General features: G+C 26.8%; 5 protein-coding genes across 6 annotated transcripts; 3 read left to right on the top strand and 2 right to left on the bottom strand.

Annotated features, from left to right (window-relative positions):
* Nucleotides 1-765: 765 nt before the first annotated feature.
* On the bottom strand, nt 766-2,871 carry LOC107069690 (uncharacterized). Its single transcript, XM_015327195.2, has 2 exons — nt 2,006-2,871; nt 766-1,948 (listed from the first exon to the last, which is right to left on the bottom strand). Exons 1-2 carry the CDS (start codon nt 2,667-2,669, stop codon nt 1,263-1,265), a joined length of 1,350 nt encoding a protein of 449 aa, XP_015182681.2. The 5' UTR covers nt 2,670-2,871; the 3' UTR covers nt 766-1,262.
* A 186-nt stretch (nt 2,872-3,057) lies between these two features.
* LOC107069705 (RUS family member 1) lies at nt 3,058-5,627 on the top strand. Its single transcript, XM_015327225.2, has 9 exons — nt 3,058-3,438; nt 3,524-3,681; nt 3,769-3,929; nt 4,079-4,271; nt 4,352-4,467; nt 4,542-4,738; nt 4,818-5,080; nt 5,168-5,354; nt 5,432-5,627. Exons 1-9 carry the CDS (start codon nt 3,369-3,371, stop codon nt 5,506-5,508), a joined length of 1,422 nt encoding a protein of 473 aa, XP_015182711.2. The 5' UTR covers nt 3,058-3,368; the 3' UTR covers nt 5,509-5,627.
* On the bottom strand, nt 5,545-6,706 carry LOC107069706 (RWD domain-containing protein 4). Its single transcript, XM_015327226.2, has 4 exons — nt 6,463-6,706; nt 6,145-6,254; nt 5,877-6,072; nt 5,545-5,791 (listed from the first exon to the last, which is right to left on the bottom strand). The coding sequence occupies exons 1-4, from the start codon at nt 6,565-6,567 to the stop codon at nt 5,624-5,626; spliced, it is 579 nt and encodes a 192-aa protein (XP_015182712.1). The 5' UTR covers nt 6,568-6,706; the 3' UTR covers nt 5,545-5,623.
* A 701-nt stretch (nt 6,707-7,407) lies between these two features.
* On the top strand, nt 7,408-10,091 carry slim (scruin like at the midline). 2 transcript variants are annotated; one of them, XM_015327220.2, is made up of 4 exons: nt 7,408-7,643; nt 8,075-8,776; nt 8,848-9,177; nt 9,263-10,091. In XM_015327220.2, exons 1-4 carry the CDS (start codon nt 7,641-7,643, stop codon nt 9,434-9,436), a joined length of 1,209 nt encoding a protein of 402 aa, XP_015182706.1. In that variant the 5' UTR covers nt 7,408-7,640; the 3' UTR covers nt 9,437-10,091. The 2 variants fall into 2 exon arrangements, with proteins under 2 accessions (XP_015182706.1, XP_015182707.1); XM_015327221.2 differs by having other exon boundaries at nt 7,409-7,664.
* Nucleotides 10,092-10,362: 271 nt separating this feature from the next.
* Ttd14 (TRPL translocation defect 14) lies at nt 10,363-26,205 on the top strand. The gene is made up of 9 exons (XM_015327219.2): nt 10,363-10,716; nt 15,098-15,165; nt 16,768-16,805; nt 17,918-17,955; nt 23,036-23,164; nt 23,268-23,741; nt 23,912-24,119; nt 24,227-24,408; nt 24,493-26,205. Exons 1-9 carry the CDS (start codon nt 10,677-10,679, stop codon nt 24,828-24,830), a joined length of 1,515 nt encoding a protein of 504 aa, XP_015182705.1. The 5' UTR covers nt 10,363-10,676; the 3' UTR covers nt 24,831-26,205.
* Nucleotides 26,206-26,747: the final 542 nt, after the last annotated feature.

The raw sequence follows: 26,747 nt of genomic DNA, 5'->3' as shown, positions 1-26,747 counted from the left end.
AATATTAAAATAATTGTTAATTAATCGATAGAAGTATCGATTATTATTTAAAAGTACGGAATATATTTCCGGAGTACCTTCCTCTTCGAAATTTACTTATGGACTGACCCATTGTTCTCTAAAACAAAACTTTGATTAGAAAGTTGTTTATGATTTTTCTTATGTTGATTATTTCTGCAACGGTAATTAAAATTCTAATGAAGAAAATTCAAGATTATAACGTTCAGATTTGAACATTCTTTTCATTCTAATATAATTAATTTATTGTTCATGAACAGTGATAACATCGAGTGTTAAATCATGCTGTAATATAAGTAGAGTGTATTAGAATATTAAAATAATTGTTAATTAATCGATAGAAGTATCGATTATTGTTTAAAAGTACGAAATATATTTTCGGAGTACCTTCTTCTTCGAAATACACTAATAGACTGAGCTGTTGTTCTCTAAAACAAAACTTTGATTAGAAAGTTGTTTATGATTTTTCTTATGTTGATTATTTCTGCAACGGTAATTAAAATTCTAATGAAGAAAATTCAAGATTATAACGTTCAGATTTGAACATTCTTTTCATTCTAATATAATTAATTTATTGTTCATGAACAGTGATAACATCGAGTGTTAAATCATGCTGTAATATAAGTAGAGTGTATTAGAATATTAAAATAATTGTTAATTAATCGATAGAAGTATCGATTATTGTTTAAAAGTACGAAATATATTTTCGGAGTACCTTCTTCTTCGAAATACACTAATAGACTGAGCTGTTGTTCTCTAAAACAAAACTTTGATTAGAAAGTTGTTTATGATTTTTCTTATGTTGATTATTTCTGCAACGGTAATTAAAATTCTAATAAAGAAAATTCAAGATTATAACGTTCAGATTTGAACATTCTTTTTATTCTAATGTAAATAATTTATTTTTTATGCGCAGTGATTTAAAATTTTTTTTTTTCATATATAATTATCATTTTTTCGCTTGTACTACCCGTTACACGTTACCGTGTATATTTATTATGTGTTTATATATTTTTTTCATATTTATATGATCAAATTTTTCATACGTACTCGCGTGTATTAATATAGTATATCATCGGGGATAATAAGCATCTGTAGTTTGTCGCATGGGCGTTACATTGCTAGGTGGTGTTTGAGAACTTATCTATTGAATTTTTTATTTTTAACAATAAATTTGATATTTTATTCTTTTTTTTTGTCAATTAAGTAAACGTTTAGAAAGAGAACCTCTTTAATCGTTTTATTTACAAATTCATACAGAAACAAATTTTTCGTAGAAATTTAAACGAATGTTTCTTGCCGCGTAATGATTTCGTGTTAATCGTTTCGATAGGTTTCAATGGTGAATTTCGATTAAAATTTAAACACGATTGATCGTTCATGTTATCTTGTATCTCAATTAATCGATTACCATGTCGTAAAGTATCAGAGAAACCTGTTTTTTTCCAAGACATTTTAAAAATTTTAGATACTTTGTCGATACCATCGAATTTCTTGATAATCTTGCAAATGGCCGCTATATTGTTACCGAAATTTGAATCTAATCTAACATTATTTGCTGCAATATTTGTATAAATAATGACTTCCTTAATAGAAGAAAGAATTTCGTCGGTTTCCTGTTGTTCGTTAGTAATAAAAGGTGATTTCTCTACTTTACGTAAAATAAAATATCTTGGTTTATCATTCGAGTAACAACCGATAGACGACGACGATATACTTTGATCATCCAAAATGCAATAACCCAAACGTTTCAATATTTTTTCCAAAATGTCCAATTTGTATTTATTTTTTTTTATTAAAATATCGTTACTTTTTTCTTTTTCATTTTGATTTTCCCGACATATGAGTATTCCATGATTCTTTCCTAATTTTTCCATTTGAACTTGCACATCCGATGTCTGCGGACAGGAGTGTATGGTGAATTCCATGACTAATACAAAAATATTCAAAATTATATACAGAAAATATCATAACTCACTGTATTTACCTGGCGATAAATTTGATTTCCTTTTATATTCGGACAAAATATTCTTTTCATTTTGATCTTTTATATTTTTATTAACGTTTACTGATTTACAATTATTTATTTTTTGTTTCTCTGATTTCTTAAAATCTCGTTTATTCGGAATATTATTAACAATCTTTTCGGATATCGTTGAGACATTAGATGTTTTTTTATTATTCAATGTTGATTTCGAATGAAATGATTGCAAATTTGTTGCACGAGTTTTAACAGAATTTTCTAATATTTTCGGAAGATCCTTATTATTGTTGTTGTTACGATGACATTTTACGGAAGAATCATTGACAGTAATATTTAACGATGTTCTCTTAGAAACATTGACATTTTTTAATGATTCTTTCATTTGAATGTTGTTCATATTCATCGTCGATGAACGAATTTCTTTGCAACTTTTTATGCGATTATGTTTTCTAACATTTGATTGCTCATTTAGTCCAGGAAATGTTAAAAGAGATGGAAAACGTATTGTTGATGATGATTTTCTTTTTAAATTATTAACTTCTAAAGGTTTTTCTATGTTAGTACGATTTTTATTAGTTGCATTTGGTAATAAATTTCGAAGTTCTTTCTGTAATTTTTCGATTTCTTGAATACGCGTCAATATGTCGGATATTTCATTTTCGTTCATTATTATTTTACGATTAAAATATAGTATATTTTCTAATTATATTGTTTACTTGTTCGAATAGAAAAATTTGTCAAAAAAGTAACCTGCAAATTTGCCGATTATTCGCCTAAAAATCCATATTTAATTTTGAATACATTTTTTTTTATTTCTCAACGGCGTATGTATTATCGACTAATTTCAGTCGAATCAAATTGAATATTATAATTTAATTAATAATGTATTATATATATATATATATATTGATTAAAAATAAACAATAATAAACAAAAATATACTCTAATAAATATTTAATATAAATATAAAGTAAAAATGAATATAACCCTTATCGGTAGTCAGATTTATACGCGTGATTTTCACTAGGTGGTTGTATCTTGTTACTGTAAATATGCAACCTAAATTTAAATAGTGTAAGAATAACATTATTATTAGAAATTATTTATTTCTTGAAAGAGTATTACAAATGTATGACATTAACAATTATAATAATAATTATTAATTACTAATTAATTAATTGTCCATAATGAAAAAGTTTGGTTGTCACATGAGAGATGACTTACGACCGATAAGGGATAATAATATCACTGTAATAAGGAATAATATAATAATGAATAAAAGTCAATCGTTTCTTATGAAAAAGTACTTGCAAGATGTCAACACGTGAACTGTAATAAATTTGATTAATATTATTCATTATTTACCATGGAAAACCAAATTTTATTTACTGAAATATCTGGCAATGAGAAAGAAAACATATACGTTAGTTCAAAAGGTGAATTACTTTTTTTTTTTTTATGAAACATATTTTTAATAAATAACACTCATATAATATATTTCTCTAATACAATTGAGGTTAGATCACACATCAATAGTTAATTTAAATACTGGATCAAAAAGTAAAAAGCCGATATTATCTGGAACCTTGTCTTTTATCAAAGACGTGTTTTTACCTCAAGGATTTCCTGATAGTGTTCATCCTGATTACATTCATTATCAAATATGGGATACTGTACAGGTTAGAATACCAGCGAACACTCTATTTGTCGTTTCATGTTAAAAAGGAAAAGTAAATTGTATATTAATAATTGTTATAATGTAATAGGCATTTGCAAGTACCATAATGGGTACTCTCACGACTCATTCGATTATGCAAGCAGTAGGTGTTGGAGAATCTACTGCAACACCTTTAGCTGCAGCAATAACTTGGATTTTAAAAGATGGAACTGGTATGGTTGGGCGCATAGTTTTTGCATGGTGGAATGGGTAAACTTTATAAAATTACTATTTAAACTATTCACATAAAAATTGTTAATAAGTTTTATCTCGCAATCAATATAAACATTACAAATCTTAAATATTATTAATCTCTACATTGTAACGTCATGTTTACAATTTATATTCTGATCTATTAGGTCTGACCTAGATAGACAATGTAAAAAATGGAGATTTTTTGCGGATATTCTTAATGATGTGGCAATGGGCATGGAATTATTAATACCCTATTTCTTAGCTCATTCAATGGTCATACTGTGTGCTTCCACAGCAATGAAATCTATTGTTGGCGTAGCCGGTGCAGCAACCAGAGCTGCATTAACGCAACATCAGGTTTCCTGAAAAACAATATTCATTTATCTTCTATGTAGAAATATCATTATTTATTAATATGCTACTTTTTTTTATGTTAGGCTTTACAAAACAATTTAGCAGATGTTTCAGCTAAAGATGGAAGTCAAGAAACTTGTGTTAATCTTGTTGCATCTTTCGTTGGAATTTTCATACTGTCGTTTATTTATGATGGACGGTAATTTTATTATAATTTATTTATATACAAATTATCTTTTAATTGTTATATATGAATATATATTTTTTTTATAGATATTTATTAGAACTCTATGTCTTTTTGGTAATAGTACATTTATATGCCAATTATTCAGCAATCAAAGTTTTATGGTTAAACTCATTAAATGAAGATAGACTTGCTTTATTAATAAAAAATTATCTTATTCATGGAACTGTTTCTAATGCAGCAGAAATTAATAAAAAAGAATCAGTATTCCTTTGGAAAAAACCTAGTAAAAATAATTTATATTATTATTATTCTAATGATATTTAAGACAATTTTGTTATAAATTTGAATTTTTATTTTTCTAGCTAAGGATATATGCGGTTTTAATATAAAATTAGGAGTATCACTTTCATATATTTTGAAAAGAAATAATCATAATATGACAAAGCGTATAGAAGATTTTCTACAAGATTTTCAACATAAGGAATATTTAATATTTTTGGATATCAAGAAAAAGACTATTTATGTGGTATTGAAAAAAAACATAGGACAGAATGAAATATTAAAAGCATACTTTCATGCTTGCCTTTGTGGTATATTAACAAGTATATCACACAAAATTCCTATTGTAAGTTTTTTTTTTTTTTAATTACTAACAATTGGCCTTTCTATTTTAATTGTTAATTTATTATTTATTTTTTTATATATTTTTTAGGAATTATTATTTACAACTGAAACATATAAACCTTCATTTCCTTTAATACGTATATATCTTCTTTATAAGAAATGTGATTCTCTTGAAGATCATAATTCTTTTTCATCTATGGAAAGTACCTTTTATCATACAGATTCTATTATTGATAAAGAGTATCAAACTTTTGCAAAACATTTAGAAAACAAAGGTATGTAATGATAATTACTAATAGAATTTTTGTATAAGATTTTTTTTTTTATAAAACTACATTTTGATTATTTTTAGAATGGAATTTGAAAAATAATCTTTTATCCATAAATTCATGGAGATGTGTATGGAATATTAAAAGATCTCAAGAATAATATTATAAAATAGGTTAAAAAAGAAAAAGAGAGAGAATACTTTATTTCTAGCATTTTATAAAAATATGACACACCTTTTTTTAAATCTGTACAATAAAGTCTTAGAAAATGTAAACTAAGACTCTTGTTCCTGTTTTGGACCAGTTTGCGATAAATGTTTAACAATATCCACCCAATCCCATCCACGTGGTCTTTCTCCTTTTCCATCAGCTTTATTCCATTGTCTACGTTTTTGAGCTTTGCTTAATTGTTCTTTCTTTGGTCTTTTTACAACTTCTTCCGTCTTTAAAATAATGAAATCATTAATTCTTATGCATAAATTTGTTATCAATATAATAAAATCTATAATACATATTTTATTTGTGTACCTGTTGATTCTCACTCGATATTTTAAGTTTACTGGCTTGTGAATTTATTTCAGCAATAGAATCCGGTTGCATAGATAACAGTTCGGTAAAATGTTCTTGAACATACTGGAATAATGTATATGTCATAGCACTACCTAACCATTGATCTGCTTCTGCTTCTAATTGTTTCACTACTTCATCCTTTACTTCTTGTACACTATATATTCCAATTATTTACCTTTAATCAAAACCATAGAATACAAAAAAATCAGATAATCTTGTCACTTACATGTGTTTATTGTAAAATGTATTCATATTGACGTTTGGCTTTTCAGATGGATATTTCGGACCCCATGAAATTTCCAATAGAAATGACTTTATGTCGTTATCTTCTCCATACTGTATATAAAAATATGTTTAGCATAAACAATTTGTATTAAAAATGACATTATTTTTTTCTTTTCAAATAGTAACAGGTTAGAATTTACATTTGACACAATATATCGAATGTTTTAATCAATATTCGTAAGAGTAAAAATAATAATTATCTAATGAATAATAAAATATGTTTTTTAAGTAAAATTAAAACTTTTGCAATATATCAAACCTTGTATTGAAAGGTAGTGGGTGTTAACTGATTAAATGCTGGATCACCCTCATAAATAGAAAGTAATACTTCTCTTTCTTCCTCTTGTAATTCGACATCACTCATTTCCTTTTTGCAACTATTTTTGTTATTCTTCTTTGCAATTGTATAATTTTATCTCAAGATTCGACCATGGGTATTGGTTAGGTTAGAAATAAACTTCGTATGAAGTTCAAGTTTATATAGATGGCGCCATTTTTATAAGATATGTAGGGATCCTGTAGGAGGGATGCGCCATGTACATTACTGGGGGACCGGAACTCGATTTTGGGCGCGAATAATTTAAACATTGAAATAATTATGAAATAATGAATTGCATTAAATATAGACAAAAATGAACTATATTTAATGATAATTAAAAATTTATATTAAAATAGAATAGGTTACACGAAAAAATTATTATAAATTCAAGCGGTCCCTCAAAATTTTCAGCCAATGACACATGAGCTGAATATGAATGGCGCATCCCTCCTACAGGATCCCTAAAGATATGTGCATTATACTATAATAATAATTTATAACAATTAATTACAAGAGAAAAGAATACATTACATTATATTAGGATAATAAATAATAATAATAATGGTACAAATAAAAATAATATTATTTTTACATATTACAACTATTTGTCAATATTACGTATTAAAATATTATTTTTTAGACATTCTATTGAATAACTTTGTACCTATTTAATTATACGAAATCTACATGTGTTATTGCAAAATTGCAGAATTGCAAAATGCGAAGATGTAATTAGAAAATAATTAGCTTAATTGCAGAAGGACGGCATGAGAAACACCAAATAAATATATCAAGTTAAGCACAGGTGCATCCTGCATAACCAGCTGTAAATCGCTCAGCTGATCGATGACGCGCAGTCGCAAAGCAATTCAGGATACCTATATGCACATGTATACGTATATAATTTGTAAGTGCAGTTAAAAAAAGGATTCTACAACTCTTTTCAGCTGATCAATCGTTTATTTTAAATTAAAACTTTATATGCTTGTAATGCAACTACGTTTATATTGACTTTACATCAAGAAAGATAATTAGAAAGAGATAATTAGACATTAGAAAATCTATTTAATAGAAATTGGACACGTATTTGATATACAAGATTTACGTCGGTTACATACATGGTTAGATTTTGAGCAAAAAATGTTAGTATTATTAAGTATGTACAATTAGAAGTAATAATTATGTCTAATAAAAATTATTAAAAGTAGAACGAATGACAATAGTGTAAATGTAAGAAAAAATTTGTGGAAATAGATGTTCAAGAATATAAATAGAAATATTTTCTAGCTAGACGCCATTATTGCTTCTCTCTGTATACTATAATAACTAACATAAAATATATAGCCACGTATATACTTATGTAGTACGTGATTGTGTACAGAATCTATTACATAGAATGAAATTAAAGAAATATTATTATTTACTATGGTTGCATGTGTAAGAAATATAGAAAACGTTTCTCATATGTAGATTTTCTGTCATAATTTATTTCAAGAATTTACTTTGTAAGAAATTTTTCACATAAAAAATCATAAACCTATTATTTCTATAGGGAAGTGATGAATCAACCGTAAAAAAAATGTATGTTTTTAAACCATTTGTTATTGTAAGACATCGTTCACGATGCCTAGAACGACCAAAGGCAAGAAGTGGACACAGAATAGTGTGCGATCATAAAAACCTCTATTCATATGGTGGATTTAACCCTTGCATTACTGATTATGATCGTGATATGAGAAATGATGGCATATGGCTTGCCAGTAAACCACTTTTTAAAGAAATTTGGAAATTTAATTTAGCCACAAATCAATGGAAACGTTTACCTGGCCGAGAAAATCTACCAGATGAATTAGCATCTAATGCGGTTGTTTTGAAAGGAAATGCATTAATAGTTTATGGTGGAACAGGTGTACCCTTTGGTGATGTCTGTAATGGTCAGCTTTATGTGTGTAATGTTGATAATGGGAAAACAACAAGAGTGATAGCAAAAGGTGACATGCCAAAACCACAATATGGACAAGCTTTGCTATTTAATGAACCTTATCTCTACACTGTTGGCGGTACAACTGGAAGAGAATATACTTGTGATATTCATAGATTTAATTTTGAAACTGGACTATGGGAAAAAGTTTACATTTGCACCGGAAAGGATTTGTCAGAACCAATGGGACGGTATAGACATGAGCTTGGTTTTGATGGAAAAAACATTTATGTTATAGGAGGAGGTACTGGCTCTGAGGCATTTAGTTTAGCAGTAAGTATTGTTTGCTCAAATGAGATAGTATTTTTCTAACTAGTATTAAATATACATTTATGAATTATAAGGAAATACCAACTTTTAATTTGGAAAAAAGAAAATGGACAATTTTAAATACTCAAGGCGATAGCGAGGATAATACAATTCCTGCTCCTAGACGTTGTCATGGTGTAGTCCAATATACGGATGAAAAGACAGGTGTAACTTACGTTGTTGTTTCTGGAGGTACAAATGGAGCTTTTGTTTTTTCCGATGTTTGGAGACTAGATTTGAAAGAAATGCAATGGACTTGCCTAAGAAAATGTAAACTCCCACGACCATTATTCTTTCATTCTGCTGCCTTAACTCCTCAGGGTCGTATGTATACTTTTGGTGGTGTAAGCATGCAACGTGATAAAGTAAGTATTATTTTATCATTTTTGTACATACAAAATTACACATAATATATTGTTATTTTATCATTTTGTTAAATGTTTATTTCAGGCAGCAAGAACAGATGCTATCTATGCAGTTTGGTTAACAATACCTAAATTATCTGAAATATGTTGGCTAGCATTAAATTATTACATTTCGGATTTGAGAAAACGATCACCGGATAAATTGCTTAATCTTGGTATACCATTAAAATTTGTACGAAGACTTGATCCCTGCGTATAATATACTATACACTAAAACATTTTAAAAATATGCTATATATTTTAGAACATTGATTATTATTGGTAACTTACTACATTAATATTAAAATTGTCTTTTAATATAATCAGATTTTGTTTACAGCATTTTTTTAAACAGTCATTTAGATAATCGGTTTTCAGATAATCAATGCTTTATTGTACTTATATCGCTAATTATAATTGTTTCAAACTATATTTTAAAAGTTAACAATGTTATTCTAAAGACATATGCTTTTATATACAAAGTTATACAGTATTTTACAAATTATAGATCATGAAATAGTATATTTTAAAAATTAAAACTAGAAATTATGAAATAAAGGTATAAGAGATTGTAATTAAAATTCTTTAGATCTATTGCATTCACTTTGTTAGTTGAAGGTTGAAGATAATGAAATAGTTAAATGAGTTTAATAGTTATTTAAATAATATAGTAATAAAATTCTCTCTCTCAAAAAGTTCAAATATAAATTATTATAATATCTGCAAATAAAATTCAATGGAAACTAGGTTAATCTATTGTGAAAATTTTACACTAAAAGAAAAAAAAAATGAAAATGCATAATACACAAATGTCTACGATCATTATTGCAATTATGCAATTATACTTCTTAAATAAAATTTTGCTTGCCGTATAACGTTCGTGTATTGATTCAATGAAATTAATAAGAAAATAATAATAGACAGATATATTATTATCTTAAAGCATGCAAAAAGATGAAAATTAAATCGTTATATGAAAATAAAACAAAAATACGACATACGTCATAACATTCATGCAAATACATTTTGGCTTTGCTCGTGCGCATCGATTTTGCGCATTTGCGAGAATTCGGCTAAATTCGTTTGTCATTCGGCTTCTGTCGTCGAGCTAAGGGTGCATGAGCGTGGAAGGTTAGTGCAACGGGACTTATTTCGAGCCGTGTGTTCGTTGTTTCAAGTTCGCGACGAGAACGGTGATATCGTTTTCGTCATAATACTTTTTAACGTATTTGTCTCCTTAGAGATCTGCACTCATGCATTCGATGCATTCAACTATAATACATTTCGACATGTACGACGATGTGTTGATCTAGTATTTATTGCATTTGTGAAACAACGAGACGCCATTCACGTGTCAAACGTCGCGAAACCAGAATTGGATGTAGGAAGTGCTACAACTCCCGTGGCTTAAGAAATTTCGAAACAAAATATTATTTGAAAAAGGATTCCCTTCATTCGCAATGGAACAGAAGAGGCTGTACAAATTAGTACTCACAGGAGGTAAGCAAACTTTTTTACTTTATTTCTTTATAACGGATTATACCTTTTTCAATCTTTTTGTTTCTGCCAATCATCGAGTTAGATTTTTCCATTTTTTCAAAGTTTCAAGGATAGACAAGATATTTCTTTCGTAAATAATCATTATATGAAATATCTTTAAGAAGAATCTAAACACGCAACTAAGCCAGCAGCATTCTCTTTCTCTTTCTCTCGTTCACGCTCAAGATCTCTTTCTCGCTCTCGCGAGAAACCACGTGCTCGTTTTTCCACCTACGACGAATGTTTTACTGTTCTCTTGCATAATACTCCTCTTTTATTTCTTCATATTTCTTCGTTAAATTATATTCACACACAAAAAAAGTAATTATTTCAATTAATATATTTCTTTTTTATTTTATTTTTTTTTTGTTAACTAGAAATTAATCTCTAAAACTAACACGTGCATATCTTTTCTTTTATTATCATACTCTCATAGAAGAACAATGTTGCATTGGCTCATTTTAATGAATATAAAAATGTATAAACTTTGTTGATGATTTATTTGTAACGTTTATGGTAAATTTACGTTATTCTCAGAGTTTAAGTATCCTTCTATTTGTAGAGAGATAAAGAAAGATAGATAGAGAAAGAGAGAGAGAGAAGAGAGGAGAGTAAATATCGATCGAATTCATGGAGTGTACTATGCAGGTGAAAAGATGACAGCAACAACGATACCGCGCAATACGACAATAAATGGGTGCTGCTCCTCCTATCGTGAAAAAACCGCGCGCGTGTATTTAAATTATTCGGAAGTTCTCTTTTTCAAACAGAAAAAAAAAAAAGAAAAAATAAACGAGAAGCATAGGAGAGAAAAAAAGAATATTTTAAAAGAAGGTTCAAGAAAAAGATAGAGAAAAAAGAAATAAAGGAATGGGGATGATTTCTTTTCGTCAATGGAACCCAGGTACAAAGGTGAAAGGGGACTCTACGTTATTCGTCAAATGAAAAGCCATCTTTTTTTTCCTTTCCTTCATTTTTTCCCTTATCTTTATCTCTCCCTAATAATAACCTTCACAATATTCATGAGGTTTCTTCTTCTCGTTACTCATTTAAAACAGACAAAACTTTTCACGAATCAATTTATAGTTTTATGATTTTACATTATAAAATAATTATATAAATATTTTATTTCTTTATTCCTACGTATGGTACAAATTTCCTTTTTTTTTCTTTTGATAATTTAAACTAATAGTATTATCTTCCAATTAGTTTATTTAAAATATCATTTTTGTTAAAGTGTTTGTTAAAGTTTAATTAGTTATTTATTTTTATATTAGGTTGTCCTAAAAGTTTCTTTCTTTTTAGTAATTCTACAGGTACAATATTTTTTATGTTGAATAATTGAAAGTATAATAAAAGGTCAAATAAAGTAGAATTGATATTTATTTAGTATATTATTTAAATTATAATTTTTAGTATATTATATTATTTAATATATTATAATATATTATGCATATAATATTGTTCAACTTATCATCAAAAAAGAAAGAAATTTTTGGAACGACCTTGCGCATATATATATATCTATATATATGTTACGTATATTATCGGTTTACTTTGATACGTATTTTAAGATTATATATTTTCCATGTCTTCTTTAAGTATAATTTAATAAAGTAAAGTAAAAAAAAAAAAAAATAGGAAAAAGAATACAAAAATTGGCTTTATACGATAGACAAGAGGATTTCATAATTTGATTAACTACTTTATAACAATTCTCTGAAGGTCATTTCACGTTTATCTTTGATCATGATAATACATGGCGTAATTAGATAATATATTTAGGTCTAACTTAATGCGTTTTTTTTTTTTAATTTTTCGTCCATTTGTAATTATTTTTAAAAGAAAATAATGTTTAGACATTTTACGTTAAATTTGTATTATATTAATTGTATACAATTTACAATTAAAAGAAATTCAATTTACAATTTGATTTTCTAAAGAACGCGGATGCATCATTCTTTTAATGAACTAATGAATTAAACATTTTAAGATTAATGTGGAGAAACCTGAATTCTATAGAAGTGTGCTTCATTTGCCTATGTTTAGACAATAGCTTGAGATTCTCCCTTTCTTATTCTCCTCCATGTTCAAAATACACCTTCCTGAAACACATTTTATAAATTGACCGAAAATTGTTAGAAGCATTGTCTACATATTTTTTTATTTCCACATGTTTTGTTTTACTTATAATAGTTTAAAATCATTCCCCCTAATTCTTCAAACACAAATAAATAAATTAATCACATTTTAAAGATTGACCGAAATCTTCTGAACATTCTATAAAATAATCACCGTTATTTCAACATTAACCCTTTGAGTGTTGAATACTTTTACTAACAATATTTTGTAGAAATGAAATTGTTTATTATTAACTAGATTCTAATAATAAATTATATCTAATAATTAAAGTTCTTCTTTCTAAATATAATTTAATTAATTAATATAAACATTATATTATTTTATATTAATATTTTCAAACATGCATATGCGTCCATAGCACTCAAATGTTTAACAGTAACATGTTTAAATAGTAGACATTTTAATTTTCATTTCAAGATCTGCAATTTTTTTTTCTTTTTTTTTCTTTTTTTTTCTATAATTAGAATCTATATTTTTTACAATACTAACTAATTTTAAATTACGAAAAAAAAATAGCCAAGTTTTATTTAAATGTTTTTGTTTTTAATTGTGAATTTAAAAAATGAAGTATAGAAGAATACAAAGAAAAAAATAAGAGCTATTTATTTAGTTAGGATGAATGTTTGAAGATCTGTATAAACGAGTTTGCGTGCATCGTCCTATTAATATCAGTTTAGTACAATTTAAATCAATTAAAGAGTGGAATAAAAATATAAATAGTCAATTTGATCGAGTAGAAGAATCATTTCTTTCACTTTTATATACACGAGAAGAAGACGACTTATCTCGAAGTTATATTAAATATTAAAAAATAAACAAACATTTAGATTTGATAATAAATTTTGTTCACCGTTAAAAAAAGAACATCGTTTACTTTAATATTCTTAGAAAATAATCATCACACTTAAATGATGTTTTATCTTTTTAATGTTTTGCTTTTAAATAAATAATCATTTCGATGTAATAATAATTTTTGTTCACCGTTAACAAAAAAAAGACATCGTTTACTTTAACATTGTTAGAAAATAATCATCACAATTAAATAATAATTAACAAGTAATAATACTTAAACAATAATGTTTCATCTTTTATAATGTTTTATAAACACGTCTTCTTTATTTTTTCCTTTTTCTTTTTCTTTTTTTTATTCTTGAAATATACATACATATCACGAAGGACGACAATCATCGTTATCATAAGCTATCTTATTACATATCGATTTCTACTATTAGCGTAGTTAGTTATGATGACAATAATAAAAAATGACTAGGATCAGCTTATAAAAAATTAGCTTCGTAAAATATGATGGTAAATTTGTTCTTTTACTTATTTTAGAAATACACCAAGAGTAGTGTTATGTATATATAGGTATAATAAAACACAAACAACGATGGTGTGCAACAAAATGCAAAAGATTCTTTCACATAGTTCAAATTTCTAAGCAAACACCTTAGTTCTATCAATGCTTCGAATTAATATTAAGTAGTTTCTATAATTTGTTTTTTGAATTTTAGAATGATTATAAAAACCATGTATTGGTAACATGTTAACATAATTCATAGAATGTTGTTCAAGCATACCTATTACTTGTATTTTTTTTTTCAGTCTCTTTTTTTTTATTTTCTTTTTTGTTGAGTTAAAGGTCGGAATGTGAACAAAAAAAGGACAAGGAAAATTGCTCATAAATACAATTGATGACAAATAAATGATCAATCAGAATTGCAATCATACAATATTGTTCACCGAGACCTTAATACTTTTCTTAATAAATGTTGCATTAACAAAAAGAACTTATACTTTTAATGAATTTAACCTTCACGTTAGCAAACTGGATCGAACTCGAAACAATATTCTTATGACACGGTTTTCATACAACATACGACTTTATCATTTCTCGGATATATAACACGAATGTTTTTATTATATCTTGTATTGTTTTTCTTGAACATTGTTTTAATATTAACATAGAACGTTTATATGATAGAGTTAATGTTTAAATTAACATGTAATTTAGTTATGATTGTATTACTACTTCGTTTCTATTTATGCTATGAAAATTCAACATCCTCGTAGTATATTTGTAATAATCAAGATTATTTCTTATCATTTTATATATCACGTTTCGATTATTTTATTGGTTGATTGTAAAAGTATCATTAATTCAATTAATTAATTATAAATTGTTTATTTGTTTGTGCAGGACCTTGCGGTGGAAAAACAACAGGACAGGCACGGCTGTGTACTTTCTTCGAAAATATGGGATGGAAAGTAGGCATGAAATATATATATATATATACTTATTATTATTTGCTTTTAACATTTGGATCTTAAGGAAAACTAAAGAAACACACAAAAAATAGAAAGAAAAAAAAAGGGAAACCTATGTTAATGTCGCCGTATAATAAACGGATGACGACATTTTGTTTCTTATTGATAAATTTGTTTTGTGTGTCGATTCGTTATTTTTTAATAACATCCGAATTATAGATTTTTATTATTTATTAATTTGTTTTTTTTTTAACCCCGAAAACAAATACAGTTCCATAAATAGAGAAAAGGAAAAAGAGCGAATGGTACGAATGAAGATGATTTAAAAAATTGCAATTTGTAGACAAATTTTGTTATATGCATGGTTGGTCTATGAATCAGTTGTGTAGCTAATAAATATACATCCTTTAATCTATTTGTATTATTAGATTATATATATATGTTAATAATTTTATTTTTATTATGTTTTTATTATTAATAAATAGGCCGTGAAATAATATTGTGAATTGATGTTAACAATTTACAAATTTATACACATTTAGTTGTTTTACTTATTTCGAGTTTAATTTTATCTTAGAAAATAAAAAAATAAAAATAGTAATTTTGTTAATTAACGAGGAAGTAATAAAATCATTATAAACGTAGACATATAATTAAAATTTCATTATTTCTTGTGTTATATAAATAGATTTGATTACAACCATGTTAAACTAATTAATTATTATATTATTAATTTTGAAAAATTACATTATTTTTTTTTTTAGTAAATGCAATCAAAGAAATTTTTGTGCAGTCTATAAATTAAACGATGTTTAAAGTAATAAAATGTATACTTTTGTCAGCTGATTTATAGTCCACCAAGTGTATATAATACTAATAATGATAATAATAAAAATAATAACAGTAAGAAAGAGAGAGAGAGAGAGAAAAAAATAGAAGATGTCTCGTCTTGATCTCTCCTTATCTCAAAGCAAAATAACAAAAGTAAAAAAGAAAAGAAAAAAAAAAGAGATCATTCTCAGTCTCCTATCTCTTCATTCGTACCAACCGGATATAACGCATACGAATTCTTGCAATTTTTCTTTCGAAGAGAGTTTAATATAGATTTTAGCCAGACAACAAGGGAAACATTTTGATCCCTTTAAACAATTTGATATTGTTAAAGTTAACGCAATTGTATTTGACGATTAACTGCAATCCGGGCTCTTCTCGTACAGAAATCGATTTTAACGATCATAGTTAAACCTATCGGAACAAATTGTTGTTGTTTTTTTTTTCTTTTTTTATCTTTTTTAATATTTAATTTTTTTTTTTTTTGGTCAAAGCTCGTTTCACAATTTTCCCATATTTTATTTTATTTTTTATTTAAGTAACAAATGGAATGGGTGAGACTGGGTGGGAGTTTAGGAAAGAAATCAAAATATTTCTTTTTTTTTTTTTGTTTTTTTACACGTTACATTTTTTCTATCGATTATTAGTTTTTTTTTGTACAAAAAAAGAGGCAAAAAAAAGAAAAAAAAAAGAGGAGTTACATGTTTTTGGGGTTTGAGTTATCCCCCTACGTTGTGGATTCGATAGAGCGGTGGTTGTTCTCTTTTTCAGGTGTTCCGTGTTCCCGAGACAGCGTCCGTGCTGCTCAGGTATGCAATTACACGATAACAAATTTACAAAAGGAATCGAAAGAATGAAAGAAAGAGAATGATGGTGTCTGTGTAGAGAGAAAGAAAGAAAGAAAGAAAGAAAGAAAGAAAGAATGACGATGACGATTAATGGAGGATTGAACATATGTTGAAGAAGAAACCTAAAAAAGAAGAATTGAATAAACTCAAATAAGTTTGGCATATCCATGAAAAGATTCGTATTAGTTTCACGAAATTTTATTTAAAATCAAAAAAAAAAAAAAATAAAAACGTGTCCAATATATAATTTTATTATTTCTTCATTTAATTGTTTTTCCTTAGGAAAAAAAAATAGATCCTCTATTTTTCGTATTCGTGTATTAAAATGATATAAGAATATTTTCTCATAATAATCGTGATTGATTTTTTTTTTTTTTTTTTTTTTTTTATACAAATCGCGTTGAGATAATGTTTTGTAGATTTTTTTTTCTTCTTCTTTTTTTTATATTTCAAAGAGAAATTAATTATACATTAGGTTTTTTTTACGTATATATATATACATCCATATCCGTATTTATATACAGGATGAGTTAGTTAACGTTGATACTTTAAATATCTTTGTTATTTTAACAAAAAAAAAAAAAATACGTCAAATGTTTAAAAAGAATTAAATGGGTTAAATGGGAGCTCATAAAATTCCAAAAATATTTTTGATGTATTTTTCAAAAACAACGAAGATATTTAAGGTATTAAAATTAGCTGACTCACCTTGTTTATAAATGTGTTTATATTATATATATATGTACATACGTATATATACGTATATGTGCATATGTATATATCATAATATTAATAATAGCAAGAAGTATATAATTATAGGAAATGACTTCGTTTGAAATTTTACTGATAACATTGACAAACGAATTGTTATTTATTTATTGCCAAATTTTCACTATATATTTCTCATAATATATAATAATATATATATATATATATATATATTTTCTTCTTCTTCTTCTTCTTCTTCTTTAACATACATCTACACCCACACACAAATAAAACAGAGCTTTTTACACGTTCCAAATATTATTTTACAAAGGTCTCATCCATCGTCTGCTCTTTTTCCATTTCAGTGGTGGCATCAAGTTTTCAGAGCTGAACGCCGAGGAAGGTGAGTTCTCTCTTTGTACTTTTTTTTTTTTTTATTATTAAAAAGAAAAAAAAAGTAATTTCTACATGCATGTTCATCGTTGTACGAATAACGATTTATAATAATAATGATATAATATATATCATATTTATTATATCATTATATATGATTATATATTATTATATATTTTGTATATATATATATATATTAAAATTCTCTTCTCTTTAGCAAGAAATACAAAAGCGTTTTTGTTTAAATAGTATAATATAACACATTTTGCCAAGAAATTTTCATAAGAGATCCGTTCTTCGCGAATTTCTCGAGAACATGTGACGCCAATTTATCCAACCTTATAATAATAATAAGAAGAAGAAGAATAATAATAATTCATATTTTTCCTTTTTTTTTTTTTTTAATTCAAATAACAGTGAGTAATTTTTTATTCTCTTGATCTATTACTAATTATAGATGTTACTAACAATAAAATAAGCTTTAGACTTAGGTATAGTCGATTGGAACAAAGAGGTCATTTTATGCTATTTCTAGACAGATCAATGGCACGTTTTAATATGCTTTCTTTTTTTTTTTTTTTTATCATATCCAAATTTTCACGAGAAAGGTGAGAAGATGAGAGGTGTTTTTTCGTCGCGAGAAAATAAAGAAAAATTTAATTAGTAAAACTGTGAATAGGAATGATAATATCGAAAAATATTACTTCTTGCTTTACTTTGCGTGCTTTAGATTGAAATCTTTATTTCATTTAAATTTCTTAACATAAGAAACGTTTATTCTTTTCTTTTCTTTTTTTCAAACACATTAACAATCCTCGTAAAATTAAATTATGTCTTTTTTATGCTAACATAATTATACCGTTGTGTATGTGTATATATAATGTAATTATATATTGCTGTATGTTATTATTATATTTTTTTATTTTTTTTTCTTTTTTTTTTCATTATAAAATTATTACGTTACGTATAATACGCACACATCTACACACGTTGCTGCTTTATTCGTGTTAGTTATATATATATGTTCTGAAAATGTTTTCTCTCGCTTTAGTGGTTTGATGAACAAGAAGAAAAACTATGTCGAAACTAACGCACACCATCTGGTGATTGCGTAAAAGAAAATAAGGCGACCTGCCAAAATTCTTCTTTCGATTCGACTAGAAAATCACGCAATGTGCAATCCTCTCGAGAATACAACCCCTCTTCCACCACCTCCTCTACCTCCTCCTACCCATTGTCATCTAACAAACTGTTCATCTCAATTTTTGTGTTCCTTTAAGCTATTGGCTATTGCAATTCTCATTCTAAAGGTTATTTTATCGATCACAACAATAGTCTGATGAAATTTTCCACTTGTTTTTTCTCCATCTCATTTTCATTTCAGATCGATAGGATACCAATACCCCCTTCCTCAAACCCCTGCCGTCAGATTCTTATGAATAGTTGCCATGAGATTATTGGTATCATTTGATATAAAACTGGTTTAATACGATAAATAATTGGATTCTAAGTACTTTGCTAATAGTAATTAATTAATGCGTTATTATTAACGATCGATTGGAATATTATTCAAGGATAACGAGAATCTATATTCGTTCTCGTTGTGGAATAAATATACATACGTATTTTTTAAACAAATAATAGTAATATTAGCATAGATTTAATTTTACTTCAGAAAAAGAAATCAATTACAAACATTTAGATTTTATTTCTTTTTATTTTTTTTTTAATACAATTTTAAATAAAGTATTAGAAAAAAATATATAATCTAATAATAATAATTTATTATTTTTTTATATATATTTATTATTATTTTATTTATATAATTATATTATATATTTGTTATATTATTATTATATTATATATATATTAATATATATTTATATAGCCAACATTTTTACCTTTATAACACTTCTACTAATATTAGTAGAGTGATATTTTTTATAAACAATTTTCCTCAATACTATACATCTTTCTTAATAATCATATTTATTTTTTAATTATCAAGATCAGAATACATTTGGTTACGTGTTATTATGGGGAAAGTATTTTCTAAAATTCAAAAAATCACGATTAACTAGAATAACGTTAAACGAAGTATGACGTTTATTTTTTCATGAAATAACTCGTTTATTTTTTAAAAATATAATCTAGACTTATTAGTTACATAACAAAGAAAGAAAGAAAGAGAGAGAAAAAGAAAGAACTTTCTCATTAGTCTTTAATTTCTCGTCCTTGAATCATACAAATGCATTAATCTGGCTTCCTAAAAAGAGATATTGCATACGCCCTTACATCTGTTTGGCTTCGAAAAGCTTCTTTTCTTTTTCTCTCTCTCTTTCTCAAGAGAGAAAGAGAGAAAGTTTATAATAGTCAAATTAGAACATTTTTTTTTATCTGACTAATCATAACGTTGTAAACAAATCGTTATTTATCTTTATTTACATTAATTAAATGCCAATGAGTGATTAAAATCGTAAACATGACTCTTAAATAGTTCAAACTCTGATTGATCATCGTTTATTATTCTATCATCGATGAATAAGTTAATAATTAGCAACAATCATCATAATGTTATCATACTCGTACAATAAACCTTTGACTGTACATTCCAACAGCTACAATGATTTATTTAATTGATCGATATTGAAACTTTATGAGTTATTATAGGTTGATGATCGTTTACTCTCTCTCTCTTTCTTAAAGTAACCAATTTAAGATATATAAATGAATCTCTTTATATATGTCTCTTTGGTCTCATCGTATTTTATTATCGTCCAATCATTTGCCACCGAACACAACTAGGTTTCACTCATTCTTTGGCAATAAACCAATTGTCAATCTGTGTGTATATGTGTGTGGTGCATTGCACGAGTTTCAAATTAATTTTTGATTCAATAAGAGACAACACATGATTTATTAACACGAATAACGAACACGTTCCTTTTTTTTTTATACTTTGAATGACTAATATACAATATGGTAGTAACACCATCGATAAAATCAAATCTTAATTGTATCCAATAATTTACATGTTTCACATATTACATATACATATGTATGACTATCTTATTTTGTTTTGTTTTGTTTCGACTTAGACCTTTCTAAGGAATAAAAGAAATAGAAAAATATATTTATTTAAATAAATGTATCTTTTCAAACCACGTTTAAAAAAATAGTAACAGAAAGAAATAGAAAGAGAGAGAGAGAGAGAAATGTTTTCGGAGTAAGGTGAAGGTCAAAGGGCGAAAGTGTTATGTGTGCGGCTGCTGTTTGGAGCAAATCGATACCCTACTACCAACCAACCACCCCTTCCTTCCTTCCCTTACCACCTTTCTCATCCCTCCGTACTTTCGCTCTTACAAACCTAAGAAACTTTATTTTCGAAATTGCGTAATGGTGTATTGTTTTTATTGCTTATCATACGACATGTGAGTAATATCAATATCTACATATAAATTGATGTGTTTCGAATCGATTAAATATGTTTGAAAATTCATAGTATTTCGTAACCAGTAAACCATCGGAATTCTACGGGGAATGGTACTATTTATATGTTAACCCAGTATTAAAGGTGAAAAGATTAGGAAAAATAACGTAATAAAATATACGTAATAAAAACGTCATATACGTAATAAAATAACGTAATAAAATATTCAAAATATAATTCTGTATACTTTGAAAATTATTTCTAAAAAAAATAATATTTCATTTAAATGTTTTCAATTCTTTTTGTTTTTGTTTTTTTTTCTTTTCAAAAAGCTTATACATTTGACCGAGTTTTTAACATAATTAAAGTTTAACGTTATTAAAGTAAATCTTAACTTATATAATTGAAATTTAATTTTATCATTTGAACAAACTGTTGTATTATTTTTCTGTCTACCGGATTATTGGTGTTTTACTTTCGATGAAGATTCTCGATTAAATCTTTCATAATAAATGTTATAAAATATAGACTTCGTTGAAATAAAAAAAAGTAATTTCTACAAATTTCAAATACCTCTTGTATTTTAAATCAATTGAAAAATGTGACACTCAATTTGGATGAGTCTATATTTCTTGAGATGATATGATTAAAGTCGATTGGTATCTTCCGTTGTATTAGAGGACTAAAATTGCAATTGATTTATCTGCACGTGGTATTTTAAACAATTTTACCGTATAACAATGTAGATTGTTGTTTACGTTTGAAGTACATAATAAAAAGAAATTGAAAGATAACGCACAGTGACTTGAGAGTTTGAAGAATCAATTTGAATAAGAAATGTCTTTTCGATATGAAAATGACGTCAATCTTTTGCTTCAAAATCAAAATAAAAAGAAGAAGAAAATATATTTGAATGTGGTGGTTGAGTTATATTAGAAAAAGAAGACAAATATTCCTGTTACTTTTCAAATATCAGATAAGTTGAAAGAAACGGAAGTCCCCGATTGCTGACTTATCATAAGTGATAGACCTTGTTACAAAATTGACATTTTTCAAATTATATTACGAAAGAATTAAAAAAAGAAACTCCGTCTTAATTTTCTATAATCTAAGTGTGTTTCTTTTTTTTTTTCTTTTTCGATTTAAAATGAACATACGATAAAATACGTGATAATGTTTATTATTATTTAATTTTAAACACTCGATATAGGTTCTTTTTTTTTTCAAGAACAAATTGTAGATAAAAAAACAAAGTTATATAATTATGATAATCGTTCTTCTTAGTCTTTTTTTTCTTTTTTTAATTGTCATATAATTCAAAAGAATGAAATATGTTCGCAGTTAAAAAGAACATCTTACAGCCAGATGTAATGGCTAAAGAGATCACAGATGCTTTTGCCAGTTTCATGCTTCTTACATTTGGAACGATTTCCATCACACTAATAGTAGTCTTGTTTGTTTTTACCATCTTATTCTTTTAGTTCATTTAAACGAATAGATCACATTTTAAAAGAGAACATTAGAATCATTGTCTTTGACAACGTATTTATAATACATGCTATCGATATTCGTACAACAATTCATGATATTAAACTTTTGTAGAATATCATTTCTTTGTGTGCGTATTTATTTTATTATTATATCTTGTATTTTGTTTCAGGATTCAAATTTCAGGAGAATCTATTACGTACGATGATCCAGATTGAAAATACGTTCTTTCAATTAGGCGAAAGTTGCTCAAGAAATTGTCTTATAATTTGTGATCGTGGTGCAATGGATGCCTCGGCATGTAAGTAATTTATTTATAAATTATAACAAATTAAATAGATATATTTGAAAAATAATATTTATGAGATATTGTTCTAAAAATGTAACTTATAATTATTCCATAGTTATCTCGAAAGACGAATGGGAATTGATGATGGCTTCAAATGGTTGGAACAACGTAGAATTAAGAGATAACCGATATAATCAGATCATCCATATGGTGTCAGCAGCAAACGGAGCTGAAGATTTTTATTCAACCGAAGATCATGCTTGTCGCTCGGAAGGTGTTGAACTTGCTAGAGAATTGGATTACAAGGCCGCAGCAGCTTGGGTCGGTCATCCTTACTTCGACGTGATCGACAATTCGCAAGATTTTGAAATAAAACTCTGTCGTATGATAGAATGTGTTTGCCAGAAATTAGGCATTGATACTGGAGATCGATTACGTTCTAGCAGTCGTAAAGTTAAGTTCCTCGTAAAAGATCCCCTACCATTAGACTCCGAATTTCCGCCATATCAGGATTTCGATGTCGTACATAACTACCTCCAAAGTAATAATCCAAAAATGCAAGCACGTTTGCGAAAGCGTGGTCAAAAGGGTAATTATTCTTTTATTATTTATCTATTATTCTTATTATATTATTTTTTCATATATATATATATATATATATATATATATATATATATATATATATATATATATTTGAAACCAAAAAAAAAGGTAAAAACGAAGTTCCTTTTATTCTAACGTTATATTTCTTGATTCAAGGTCATTGGTCTTACATACATACCATCCGAAGACCAAAAATGTGTGGTCAAGTAATTGAGGTAAAGACCCAATTAACACATAGAGATTATTTAAATATGTTAGCACAACGTGATGATTCACACTTTACTATCTTCAAAAGGCGACGTTGTTTCCTTATCAATAATCAGTATTTTCAGTTGGATATATATAAAGAACCGGCACATCCAAGGTAAGTATCTTCAAGACATTTTTCGTTTCGTTTGTTTGTTTTTTTTCTTTTTCTTTTTTTTTTTTTTGAAGAAACGTCCTTGTAAGAAAAATTCCATTTTATTTTAGATGCCGAGGTCTCATGTTACTCGAAACTTATACGGCATTGACGGGAGACCAGTTAAAAAATATTCTACCACAGTTCCTCACTATCGAGAAGGAAGTCACTGGGAATCCTGATTATAGCATGTTTAATCTTAGTTTGCGAGAAGAATGGAATACCACAAATAAATATTGCCACAATTTAAATGGTATGTACAAAAGAATATAAAATGTGTTTTTCGTACAAAATTTTATTCTTATGTAAATGTTCTTTCATCTATCAATTTTTACAGGTTTACCACCAGGTACTTGGATGTTGGAAAATGAGAATCTTAATCTTTCAGACATGAAAGATTCTTCTGAAACTAGGAATCAAGTTAACGGAGCCGATGTCAGAATCGGTGGTATAAAACATGATGTAAATAATGTTATCAGCGTAGTACAGAATGGTGTTAGTAGAGTAGCAAACGGAGATCGATATAAATATTTCGATCAGAATAATGTAAAGACTAATCAAGAGAGTCAAAAGCGTACATATGACACTCCGACGAAAAAGATAAATGAATTACCACAAGAAAAGAAAGATGGCAAACTTAATAAAAATGTCTTTCATGATAATGTAAAAGTATAACAGTAACAATAAAGAATAAAAAAAAAAAATGAAGGAGAGGAAAAGAGAAAGGAAAAATAATTTCTAGAAAAAAAAAAAAAGATGTAATATAAATTTGATTGGCATTGACTAAATTACACAATATATAAGGACAAATTTACATAATAAATTTTATTTTTTAATCGAACATACGTGTTACACATTTGGATATCTTCCATTAAGAGAATGTATTTAAGGATTTAATCGTTATTTGTTAATCTTGTTGATCTATATCAACAAGTGATATGTCTATCGAAATACCAAGTATTTATATACTTAAGAAAGGTTTCTTCGTCTCCTTAGTTTCCTATGCATCCTTCTACCTAAAGTATTGTCTTGATTCTTAATTAAGAAAATTACTATGAATGATTGTGATAAAGGTTTATATATATTTATATATAATCTACGACATATAAAAAAAAAATGAAGTATAATTATTTTAAATAGAACATACAATCAACACGAAGTTATACTCTTCTCAATAAAATCTTTAGTCGATTTTTTCAAAGTACATTAAATTTTTCCAAATAAATGTCTACAAACTTGTGAAGAAAATTATTGAAAAAAACACAATTTTCAAGATACTTCTATTGTAACTTTTCAATTTTAAATAATAGCGTTAGAATATTAAATGGTAGCTTAATTTACGGATGATATGTGGTGGTATTAATTATTATACGTATATATGTGACTCTCTTCAGTCGATTGTAATATGCACATTGCTTGTCTAATTATTATCTTCTAGATTAAAAAAGATAAAAGTAAAAAAGGTCGTGGAAAAAAATACGTTTTAACGTAATTTACGGAAATTACGTATTTAGAGCATAACAAATTTAAAACTTATCAATACTTAAAGCGGGCACATAACCCGTATCAATAGGTTTACAAATTGTATATATATATATATATGATTTTACTACTTGTCAAAAAAATTTCTGTGATTAATTGCAATGGTATGACTGAGTTATAGCTTTTATGAAACATCATAATTTATTATATGGTGTATATCAAACAGATTTAAGAGTGTCGAATAGCAATGGCATGATGTACGAATTCTTGTTTTTTTTTTTTTTGAATGGGGAGGGAAGAGAAATTAAAATAAGAGTAGATGATAACTGTGATGGCTACACTCTTTGTGCTTATTTACATAGGACAACGTTTACCAAATTTTGCCATTTTTTAAAGATAAAGTGCCTGTGAGATATTCAGTCGCGAAAAAAAGGAAATTATATATAAATATATATATATTTTCAATGAAAAATGCAATAATAAGTTATTATCACCTATTTCATGTAAAATGGATCCGAACTCATGTTGTACACATTATTGTCTAAATAAAATATCATGTGCCTATCAATTTTGAAATTATCCTTACAGTAATTTTCTTTTTATATATTTTTTTTTAAATCAAATTGGGAAACCGACAATATGTTGTTTAGTATAAATTAATGAGAAAATAATTACGAGAAGATATATTAATATTTATCAAAACATGTAAAAATGTTAGAATCAAATTATTATAAAAATAGAAAAAAAAACGCAATAATAAGATTAAATGTACATTTAAATATTTCGCTTTTTGCTCGTACGCATCAATTTCGCGCATCATACCGAGAGCTCGGCAAGAGTCGTTCGTTATCGGCACCTGTCGGCTCAATTAGTCATTAGTCTGGCGCGGGAAGTTGATGTTATAGTATCGCTCTTTGCATTTCGAGTCGTGTGTTTGTTTTTTAACTTTGCAACAAGAACATTGCATGCAAGTGACATCGTGCATCCAGTTTATCCAGTTTATCCAGCTTCAGTATATTCCGCATGTTTAATGAGGTATTAATGCAGTATTTATTGCATTTGTAAAACTTGTCGGACGTCGAATATAAAAAGTACTATTCTTCGTGTGGT

Source organism: Polistes dominula, unplaced genomic scaffold, assembly GCF_049000335.1.
Source record: "Polistes dominula isolate Pdom_NZ unplaced genomic scaffold, Pdom_raw_medaka contig_23, whole genome shotgun sequence".
NCBI classification, from domain to species: domain Eukaryota; kingdom Metazoa; phylum Arthropoda; class Insecta; order Hymenoptera; family Vespidae; genus Polistes; species Polistes dominula.
Note: the sequence above shows the minus strand (reverse complement) of the source record. Positions and strands in the feature narration are given on the sequence as shown.